The sequence below is a fragment of the Mesoplodon densirostris genome, chromosome 15, assembly GCF_025265405.1.
Source record: "Mesoplodon densirostris isolate mMesDen1 chromosome 15, mMesDen1 primary haplotype, whole genome shotgun sequence".
In the NCBI taxonomy this organism is placed as follows: Eukaryota; Metazoa; Chordata; class Mammalia; order Artiodactyla; family Ziphiidae; genus Mesoplodon; species Mesoplodon densirostris.
In genome coordinates this window covers 77,330,255-77,342,223 of record NC_082675.1, presented here as the reverse complement: position 1 = coordinate 77,342,223, position 11,969 = coordinate 77,330,255, and the positions used below count along the sequence as shown (strand labels likewise).

The window sequence follows — 11,969 nt, the reverse complement described above, 5'->3', positions numbered from 1 at the left end:
AAGCTTTTGCACAGCCAAGGAAACCATAAACAAGACCAAAAGACAACCCTCAGAATGGGAGAAAATATTTGCAAATGAAGCAACTGACAAAGGATTAATCTCCAAAATTTATAAGCAGCTCATGCAGCTCAATAACAAAAAAACAAACAACCCAATCCAAAAATGGGCAGAAGACCTAAATAGACATTTCTCCACAGAAGATATACAGACTGCCAACAAACACATGAAAGGATGCTCAACATCTTTACTCATTAGAGAAATGCAAATCAAAACTACAATGAGATATCATCTCACACCAGTCAGAATGGCCATCATCAAAAAATCTAGAAACAATAAATACTGGAGAGGGTGTGGAAAAAAGGGAACACTCTTGCACTGCTGGTGGGAATGTGAATTGGTACAGCCGCTATGGAGAACGGTATGGAGGTTCCTTAAAAAACTACAAATAGAACTACCATATGACCCAGCAATCCCACTACTGGGCATATACCCTGAGAAAACCATAATTCAAAAAGAGACATGTACCAAAATGTTCATAGCAGCCCTATTTACAATAGCCCGGAGATGGAAACAACCTAAGTGTCCATCATCGGATGAATGGATAAAGAAGATGTGGCACATATATACAATGGAATATTACTCAGCCATAAAAAGAAACGAAACTGAGCTATTTGTAATGAGGTGGATAGACCTAGAGTCTGTCATACAGAGTGAAGTAAGTCAGAAAGAGAAAGACAAATACTGTATGCTAACACATATATATGGAATTTAAGAAAAAAAAATGTCATGAAGAACATAGGGGTAAGACAGGAATAAAGACACAGACCTACTAGAGAATGGACTTGAGGATATGGGGAGGGGGAAGGGTAAGCTGTGACAAAGTGAAAGAGCGGCATGGACATATATACACTACCAAACGTAAGGTAGATAGCTAGTGGGAAGCAGCCGCATAGCACAGGGAGATCAGCTCGGTGCTTTGTGACCGCCTGGAGGGGTGGGATAGGGAGGGTGGAGGGAGACGCAAAAGGGAGGGGATATGGAAACATATGTATATGTATAACTGATTAAATTTGTTATAAAGCAAAAAATTAAAAAATTAAAAAATTAAAAAAAATACATTATATTTATTCACCAGGTAATAAACATACTAATTCTACTACAGTTCAAAGCAAACAAGAACTTAAACATTTTTTCTTTAAATCACCTCGGAAATGTATTAATTTTATACAACATAATCTTTTTTTAGTAAAAGTAAACTAAAATAGGTAATTTATACAGCTTATATTCCTAAAATAAAATATATTTTAATGAATATACACTTTCTCATTTCATTTTGCTTGGATATAGGATATAGTGTTTCAAAATGAAAATAAACACGCATAGCAAAAACCAAAACCAAAACAAGTATGCAAAAACATTTTATTTATAATAGATCAACATTTTTGACATGAAAGGTAGCCACTTTCAATTTCTCAGGAATGCCTAGAATCCAACAGTTTCCATAAAGACTAGTTAGTTAACAATTATTTCACTGTAGGTAAAAGAAATAATTTCAGAATAATCTTTTTAAATGGCTTTGCCTATGGCAACTTATTTTATAAGCTTTAATATGTGGTAAGCTAGCTTTCCCAGGAAGTGAATATAATCCACCTATGTTCCAAGTGTATTAAACCAGTTTATACAACAAACATGACAATCACCCATTTGTATCAGCTGTGCTCAAAAGAGAATTCTCTTTACCAAAATATGCATTTTTCAAAAAGGCCTCACATTAACCCCTTAAACCAACCACCTCCCTTCTATGTCCAGGACCACTCTTTTCTACTTCAAGTTGCATTACTTTAAAGACAACTGTCAAATTCCAGCGGAACGGTACACTGACTTAAGACTCTATGTAATATATATCAAACACAAGAATAGTCACTGACTTTAAGGGACAAGGTGATGACTAACCAGTAATAATTTAGCCAACGTCATTTTTAGTTTAGAGGGAAAAAAGCAGCCCCCAAATGTCCTGAACTTTTCTGTACTTCTCTGTAACACACAGAATGAAAAGATAATCTCTGACATTAAAATCATTAGAAAACATCTTAATAAAATGTTTTATGTAAATGGGTGTTAAATATTAGATTCAAACCATATTTTCTTCTGTATTTTGGTTTGGGAAAAAAATGTCACAATTATTAGTTCTTCTTACTTAAATTTAGTTTTGAGAATTTAAATCTACTACACACCAGTATGTAAAATTCACCTTGGTTAACCACTCCCCATGCTTCTGTGCTGGGTTTCCTCAGGTAAGTCCATTATATGCATGTAAGTGATGGGGAGGTTTAAATAGCACTTAAAGAATATTCATGAGAGTGCTGAAATATTGAAAGTTTCATTATTATCTACTTACTGTAGGATTTGCAATTCAAATTCACTGCAGTATTATAAACACTGTGTGAATGGAATGCATACAACTCCTACAGACACACAAACTGAAGTCCAAAAGGCACAGAGTAACGCTGGTGGCTCTTCCTAGTCAGTTAAGAAACAATAAAAAGTCTGCATTATTCTTTCATAATTTAAATACTTAAGTAATCTCCACTTTTATTACTTTATAACAATGACTGCAAATTTACATTATTTTAAGTACCACTGTAATAGCTTAGTGTATCATACAGATATTTGCTAATATCCCATCCAAAAATTTAAAAAAACTCATATATATATAATTATTCTGAAAGACAAGAACATAGAGGAGGGACTTGGTACAGACTATCAACTCATTTTTTTATCACCACAGTTGTAACTCCAAAATTAACAGATATACAGCAATAATCAAAAGCAGTGCAAATATCTTTGGAGGTTAAGATAAAATTATAATGCAAGAACATAAAAAAGAAATAAAAAAAGGCAAGTACTTCAAGTACAAGGAACCAGTCTGCTTGAGGTCCATTTAGTGTTTACTGGGGGCTTCCTTCCTGCTTTTACTTCTTTCTCTGAAACACATTGGCCAACATGGCACCTGATGTTGTCAACTGGCCCATTTTGTTCAAAAACTTGGTCTTTGTATCTTCACTCACTAAGCTTGCAGCAATTGACATTGAGCTAGGAAAGAAATTTTGAAATTCGTGTAAAGCAATTAAAAAACTAAAATATATATTTTTTCATTTCTTTAGTAGTATAACATTAATAAATACATTCTGAACTGGTATCACAAAAGGGAAACGAGTATTTATGGAGTCGAGTTTTTTGGTACCATAATAGGTTAGCAGCTTTCATGTTCATTGTTTTTTTAAAGGAAGCAGTGTGGTATAGTGATTAGGAGCAAGTGTGGAATGAGACTGAATCTCGGTTCTGTCATTTACCAGCTGTGTGACTTTGGGCAAGTTATTTAGTCTCTGTTTCCTCACCTATAAAATGGAGATAATTCTAGTACCTACCTCACAGGGCTATTTAGGATTATACGAGTGTAAAGTGCTTATTAGCAGTGCCAGGCACGTAATAGCATGCTCTAAGTGTTAGTTATTCTTCTTATTATCAGCATTACTTCATTTAATTCTTACAGCAACCCTGGAAGATAGATATTATCCCTATTTTCACAGATGAGTAAATGAAATCACAGTGAGGTCTTTAACAATCCTATGACATATTACTTTTTTGGGGGGGCGGGGTTGGGGAGAAGAAACATGTCCTCAGTTGCCAATTGCACTAGTTTTGATGGACAGTGTCAAATCTTTTCCTTTCTTTTTGACCAACCTTCTGTGTAGGAAGTAAGCACAATCTAAATGACTACTAAAGACAGCTGGTTTATCATATTACTGAACAGAGTATTGCTAAAAGACAATTTTTCAGTGATCCAACAATTGTGCTGTAATGGATTCAGGAATCCAGCTTATTGGCCTTGTGGCTTTGGCCAAGATGCTTTAAATCACTCTGATTCAGTTTCCTCCTCTGTAAAAATTTTCAACTGTTATTGCAAAATATCTTGAGGACTAAGTGAGAGAATATGTTTGAACATGTCAAAGACAATGAGTGGCGAGCGAGGTACAGGAGCTCAACAGACGTCTGTTAAATCTACACATGAAGTATGTGCTGCTACCTAAGACCTCTGGTTCTATGTGGTCTTTAAAGGTGTGTGCAGAGTTACTCAGTTAAATACGCGACCACGATGCCCATCCTGAAAGTCTCTTCTTCCCATTGCTCTCCTGCCAGTACATCAACCTGGTCTGTCCCTATGTGCTCTGAATACCCCCCTTCTGCTGCTTTTCCTCTTCCCACAAAGTAATCCTCCATAAGGCTCAGCATTTGCCTCTAGTTCTTCAATTACAAAACTTACTCACGCTGTAAGTTTTAAGTAACATCTCCTTAGGGTGACTCAAAAATATTTATTGAATCACAACATTTTTCCTGAGGGCCAGTCCCACATTACCACTGTTTGCTACATAAAGCCAATGTCTCAAGGTTTTTTTCATACCCTAACTTTAGAAATAACTCCCCACTTTTATTTCTGAGAACAAGTCTTTCACCTCCTTAAGCAGCTTTATTCCTAGGTATGTCATGCTTTTTGTTGCGATGGTAAATGGGAGTGTTTCCTTCATTTCTTTCTGATTTTTCGTTGTTGGTGTATAGGAATGCCAGAGATTTCTGTGCATTAATTTTGTATCCTGCAACTTTACCAAATTCATTGATTAGTTCTAGTAGTTTTCTGGTGGCACATTTAGGATTTTCTATGTATAGTATCATGTCATCTGCAAACAGTGACAGTTTTACTTCTTTTCCAATCTGTATTCCTTTTATTTCTTTTTCTTCCCTGATGTCCATGGCTAGAGTGAACATCCTTGTCTTGCTCCTGATCTTAGTGGAAATGCTTTCAGTTTTTCACCGTTGAGTATGAGGCTTGCTGTGGGTTTGTCATATATGGCCCTTATTATGTTGAGGTAGGTTCCCTCTATGCACATTTTCTGGAGAGTTTTTATCACTCACTTTTATTTCTTTACTTGCCAGTGGTTCTATCCTTTTCCTCTCTTCCCAACAGTGACTATAATGGCTCTCCACTTCAAACTATCATCAAATCTTGTGACTTTATTCTACAATATCTTCTCTATTGTTTACTTCTATTTCTAATGCCAATACTTTACAACTGAATTATTCCCAGAGTTTTAGATCTGGCCTCCTTGTTTTAGTCAGATTCACCTCTTAAATAATCACTTCTTTATATCACACCCCTTCTCAAAATCTTCAGTGGCCACTTACTACCTACAAGATAAAATATGCATGGCATTCTAGAAACATAGCAATCTAATTCTTATGTGTGTGTGTATGTGTTTTAACCAACCATCACTACTTAACTTCTAGACCCCCTTGAGTCAGGTCTGCCTAGTCTAATTGTTCAAACCATTCTCAACTTAAATATTTCTTCTTTTATCTCGTGTCTAGCCATCTTTCAATTCCCAGCTCAAGCCCTATCTTTTCCATGATGGCTTTCCTTAACACTCTAGGTTTATAGTACTGTTTTTTCTTTTCTGTAGGAAAGTGTTAAGTAAAAGATAAGTATGATTTTAATTTGTATCTACAAAGACAGGATACATGGCTCAGATAATACTGAGATACCATGAAGTCTTTTTTTTTAATATTTATTTATTTGGTTGCACTGGGTCTCAGTTGCGGCAGGTGGGCTCCTTAGTTGCGGCTCACCAGCTCTTTAGCTGTGGCATGCAAACTCTTAGTTGCGGAACACGTGTGGGATCCAGTTCCCTGACCAGGAATTGAATCCGGGCCCCCTGCATTGGGAGCATGCTTCCCTGGGAGCGTGCACCACCAGGGAAGTCCCCCATCAAGTGTTAATGATATTCTAAGAGGAGTGCAACAAATGATGCTAAGGAGTCTGGAAACCATAAGAGATAAAAGTGAAAGGAATGAAGAATGTTTGGTTTGGAGAAGAGAAGATTTAGGAGACTTAAGATATCTCTGTGTGTTACTTGTGAAAAATGAGATATATAATATATATATGCACGGCTGTATATATCCATAGAGCTCTACTGATGCACATCACAACTACCTGGGGGAACTTTTTGAAATGTGGACACCTAGACCTAACCCCAGTGATTCTGATTTTTTCCATCTGGGGTAGAGGACCCAGGTATGTATTCTACAAAGCTTTCTAGTAAAAAACCATTGCATTATGGGTTTTTTTTTTTTTTTTCTGAAGAAAGAGTTTACATTTTTATCAGTTAGACAAAAGGGTCTGACTCTGACCCCTCGGCCAAATGATGAAAACCTGGTATAGAGAGTAGATGTTATAGGAAGGGAGACTTTAACTCAGGATGAGAAGGGAATATTTTAAAAACAGAGTTGTTAAAAATGAAATGGGCTGCCTTGTAATGTCTTCTTACTGCAGGCTTTCAAGGGATTCTCAGATCTTTCCTTTGCAACTCATAGCCAACCAGCTGTCATTTCTTATTGATTCTGAATCTATAGAATCTCTTACTTCTGGCCTATCCTTAAATCACTACTCCTTCTCTTTGAAACCCCTATTTGATTTTTTGACACCACTCTGATTTGCCTCCTATTTCTCAGTTAAGCTTCTTGTAAATGCTGCACTTTCCAAAAAAATTATTTATTTTATTTATTTATTTTTGGCTGCATCGGGTCTTCGTTGCTGCGTGTGGGCTTTCTCTAGTTGTGGCAAGCAGGGGCTACTCTTCGTTGCGATGCGGGCTTCTCCTTGCAGTGGCTTCTGTTGTTGTGGAACATGGGCTCATGGGCTCTAGGTGTGCGGGCTTCAGTAGTTGTGGCTCTTGGGATCTAGAGCACAGGCTCAGTAGTTGTGGCGCACAGGCTTAGTTGCTCCCGGCATGTGGGATCTTCCCAGACCAGGGCTCGAACCCGTGTCCCCTGTATCGGCAGGTGGATTCTTAACCACTGCACCACCAGGGAAGTCCCTTAAATGCTGCATTTTATTTATTATTATTATTATTTTGTGTGTGTGTGTGGTATGGGGGCGTCTTACTGCTGTGGCCTCTCCCATTGCAGAGCACAGGCTCCGGACACGCAGGCTCAGCGGCCATGGCTCACGGGCCCAGCCGCTCTGCGGCATGTGGGATCTTCCCGGACCGGGGCACGAACCCGTGTCCCCTGCATCGGCAGGCGGATTCTCAACCACTGTACCACCAGGGGAGCCCCCAATGCTGGCTTTTCAATGTTGGTCTAATTCTAGGTCTGAGCTCCCTTTCCAAGTGATATCATCCATCCACCTCTAGTCCTTACCTAAGCCTTTAATTACCACCTATATCCTAATGGTTCCTAAATCTCAGTAACTGCTTAGAGTGTTTTTCTTCCTGTACCTCAAATTTTAAATATTCCTCTTCAGAACAGTTCCATTTGGTTGTACGGTGCCATCATTCAATCTGGGAATTCTTATTAGATTCTAGTTCTCTCTTACTCTAATCTGTTGCCAAGTTAAACTGAGTTCACATTTGAATATATCTTGAGTCCACCTTATTCTCATACTCACTGTTACATATAGGCAGTAAAACATGGTGGTTAAGACCATGGTCTCAAGAACCACAATGCCTGGGTTTGAATTCTGGTTCCTCCACTTAGTAGCTAGGTGGCCTTTGAGCAAGTTACCTAACCTCTGTGTCATCTGTAAAATGGGAATAGCAATAGTACCTACTTCATAGGGTTATTATGATAAATTCTTAGCAAATGTATGAAAAATGCTGAGAATGGTGTCTGGTTTATGAGTGTATCTTATTATTACCTGCCCATCCATGCCCACACCTGCCTTCATCATGGGTTACTACAGTAGCTTTCTGTTCCACCTGCTTCTCTGTTGCTTGTATTCACTAGAGCATGGCTTCCAAAGCAGTGGTTCTCAAAGTGTGGCTCCTGGACCCATAGTATTAACATCACCTGGGAATTGGTTGCAATTCAAATTCTCAGGCTCCATCCCAGATCTTCTGAATCAAAAACTCTGGAGATGGCACCCAAAAATTTCCAGGTGATTCTGATGGACCCTAAGGCCTGAGAAGCAAAGTTACTAAGGGTTGGTAAACTAAGGGTCACAGGCCAAATCCAGTCTGCTGCCTGTTTTTGTAAATAAAGTTTTATTGGAATGCAGCCATATCCATACATTTCCATATTATCAATGGCTGCTTACTGCTACAATAGCAGAGTTCAATTGTGTACTTGTAACAGAGACCATATGAATTGCAAAGCTTAAAATATTTACTGTCTTTACAGAGAAAGTTTGTTGACTCCTGGCCACAGGATAAGTCCAAACCTCTCATGTAGCATACAAAGTTCTTTATTAATGGTGCCCGTCTACCTTTATAGACTTATCTCTATTGTTCTCCCGTACATACTCTGTGCTCTAGCTTTAATTACAGTTCCCAAATATGCTTTTCTGAAACTTTTGTCCTTTTGCACAGTGCTGATATTTCTGCATGTAATCCCTTTTCTCTTTTTTTTTGCCTCCGGTTGGAGGGTGGATCAGTTCATTACTTTGGAAACTGGTACATAAAGAGAAATAATTGAACATTTATCTTGTCTTTACTATATAAACCGTATAACTTGGTAAAAATAGTACATATGGGGTACGGTTTTCTTTCTGAAGAATTCTAGCTCACAAATGAAGAAGGAATGATAGAGTCATACATTTTGTAATTGCTAATGAATTAACGGATCTGGCATTCATCATTAATAGATGTTAACATCACCAAAAAAAGAGAGAAGCAGACATTACCTGCCTCACGATGAAAACACACCTCTTCCTATGTAGAAGTCTTGGCAAATAAAAAACATGCCCCAAACCTGATTACATCTCTAGATCTAGATCCAACTAGTAAATTTATGGGAAATACAGAGGAACATTTTGAACCACACAAGGGAAATGCAATTAGCAAGATTTGGACTGTGGGAACCTCTATAGGACAAATGACTCAGTTCCTTCAACAAGTAAATTGTATGGAGAAAAAAAGAGATACAAGGGGAACCTCTGAATTAAAAGAGATTCAAGAAACATATTAACCACTTATAATATATGGAATGTTGGATCCTGACTCAAGGAAACAAACTATAAGGAAAAAACAAACAACAAATCAATAATGACATTTATGAAACAATTAGAAATTTGAACGAAGGCCAGATAATAAATGATATTAAGGAGTTGTTATGGTGTGATGATATTGTGTTTATGTTTTAAAAAATAGCACTTATTTTTTAGAGATGCATATCAGAATACGGGAGGGGAGAAGAGTTGGGTATAGATGAAATAAAATTGACTATGAGTTGATAATTGTTGAAGCTGAGTGATGAGTACATGGGAAATCATTATATCATGTTTATTTTTGTGTTAATTTGAAATTCTCTACAGTAAGAGTTAAAAAAAATAAATGATAATATAGGGGATTTGAATAACATTTACAGTAGCCAGGACATGGAAGCAACCTAAGTGTCCATCGACAGACGAATGGATAAAGAAGATGTGGTACATATATACAATGGAGTATTATTCAGCCATAAAAAGGAACGAAATTGGGTCATTTGTAGAGATGTGGATGGATCTAGAGACTGTCCTACAGAGTGAAGTAAGTCAGAAAGAAAAAAACAAATACCGTATATTAACGCATATATGTGGAATCTAGAAAAATGGTACAGATGAACCAGTTTGCAGGGCAGAAATTGAGACACAGATGTAGAGAACAAATGTATGGACACCAAGCAGGGAAAGCAGAGGCGCGTGTGTGTGGTGGTGTGATGAACTGGGAGACTGGGATTGACATGTATACACTGATGTGTATAAAATGGATGACTAATAAGGACCTGCTGTATAAAAAAATAAATTTAAAAAAAAGAGTTAAAAAATAAATGATAATATAGAGGATTTGAATAACATGGGAAAATATGATTATAAATGTGAACTTTTTTTTTTTCTTAAAAATGAAGGTCGGGCCTCCCTGGTGGCGCAGTGGTTGAGAGTCCGCCTGCCGATGCAGGGGATACGGGTTCGTGCCCCGGTCTGGGAGGATCCCATATGCCGCGGAGCGGCTGGGCCCGTGAGCCATGGCCGCTGGGCCTGCGCGTCCGGAGCCTGTGCTCCGCAACGGGAGAGGCCGCAACAGTGAGAGGCCCACATACCGCAAAAAAAGAAAAAAAAAAAAAAAAAAAAAAAATGAAGGTCGTATAACCAAAGCAATCTTAGGAAGTTACAGAGAGATTTCTTTCTTGTAAAATTCCTGCATGATAATTCATGAAATTTCATTTAGAATGTATTTCACATATAATTTTTCTCAGTTTTGGTCCAAAACCTTTTACATTTTAAACTAATAAGGCACCAAATAATTTTAATATTTAATATACAAATGAACAGAATTATTTGCTTTAATGTTAACTTTATGGATTTTGTGTTCAGAATAGAAACCTATCAAAGTTATGTCTATTGTTTTATAACTTTCCATGGCTAAAGTGATAGAAGAGCTCCCACCATTCCAGGAGGCTAAAGCAAGAGTTCTGACTCATAGTAAAAGGCAAGACTGTGTGTGTGTGTGTGTGTGTGTGTGTGTGTGTGTGTTGGGGTTGTGGGTGTGGATATAAAGGAAACACCGTTGAGCTTTTCATGCCTAACAGAGTCCATTTAAGATCAACTGGTCAAGGTTACTTCAGAAAGAGTTAGAGTACACACAGACTATTTGTAAATTACTTCCTGTCCTGAAATGCCCAACTTTATTCTTTCACACCTATGTTCATATTTTAATTTCACTGAATCTTTGAATTCTAATTAGTTTGGTTAGAAGCATGGGACTAGAACATTCACAAGTTGACAATCCTTTATGCAGTGAATCAAGTTAAATCTTACAACTCCTCTCATAAATTTCTACAAACTATGTTCACCAGTGATTCCCAAATCCAGCTACCTATCAGAATCTCTTTGGAACCTTGTATTTATTTTATTTTATTTTTATATTTTACTGAAGTATAGTTGATGTACGATCTTATGTAAGTTACAGGTTTATAATATAATGATTCATAATTTTTAAAGGTTATACTCCACTTATAGTTATTATAAAATATTGGCTATATTCCCTGTGTTGTACAATAGATCCTTGTAGTTTATTTTATACATAATACTTTGTACCTCTTAATCTTCTACTCCTGTATTGCCCCTCCCTCCTTCCCTCTCCCCACTGGTAACCACTAGTTTGTTCTCTATGTCTATGAGTCTATTTCTTTTTTGTTATATTCACTAGTTTGTTTTATTTTTTAGATTCTTCATATAAGTGATATCATACAGCATTTGTCTTTCTCTGACTTATTTTGTTTAGCATAATACCCTCCAAGTCCATCCATGTTGTTGTATATCGCAAAATTTCATTCTTTTTTATGGCTGAGTAGTATTCTACTGTATGTATATGTGTGTGTGTGTGTGTGTATGTGCGTATATATATGTATATATACGCACATACACACACACACATCTTCTTTATCCATTCATCTGCTGGTGGACACTCAGGTTGCTTCCATGCCTTGGCAATTATAAATAATGCTGCTATGAACATAGGGGTGCATATATCTTTTCAAATTAGTGTTTTTGTTGGAAGCTTTTAAATATACAGATCCCTAGGCTGACTCAGAATGTTGAGGTCACAGAGAATGAGATAGAGATCTGAATTTTATATTTCCTAGATGGTTTATGGATTAGCATTAGAGAACTGCTGATTTAAAGGATTTTCTTGTCTTCCAAATTAATGACTACAAAATAACACAATATAAAACACTACACCCACCTCAAGAAAATTTATATAGAGAAATTAAGGTTAACTAAAGCCTTAAAAAAAGAATTAATGTCTTACCCTTGAGGCTCTTGGACAGTCTTGTTCTCTACTTTTTGTTCACATTCTTTTATCATGGAAGTTAAAATAACCTGATTTAAAAAAAATGACTTTAGAGAAATACTGTTAACATAGTAAAATGCTACAGTT

At 36.9% G+C, this 11,969-nt stretch overlaps 1 protein-coding gene across 1 annotated transcript in view; it reads right to left on the bottom strand.

The window, feature by feature from the left end:
• Nucleotides 1-1,437: 1,437 nt before the first annotated feature.
• The window catches only part of RELCH (RAB11 binding and LisH domain, coiled-coil and HEAT repeat containing), a 123,764-nt gene continuing 113,232 nt past the window's right edge, over nucleotides 1,438-11,969 (bottom strand). The window contains exons 28-29 of the mRNA XM_060119141.1: nucleotides 11,841-11,911; nucleotides 1,438-3,093 (exon numbers count right to left, since the gene is read on the bottom strand). Of these exons, the coding sequence (XP_059975124.1) occupies nucleotides 2,973-3,093; nucleotides 11,841-11,911 (192 nt within the window). The 3' untranslated portion in view covers nucleotides 1,438-2,972. The remainder of the gene's footprint in view (nucleotides 3,094-11,840; nucleotides 11,912-11,969) is intronic.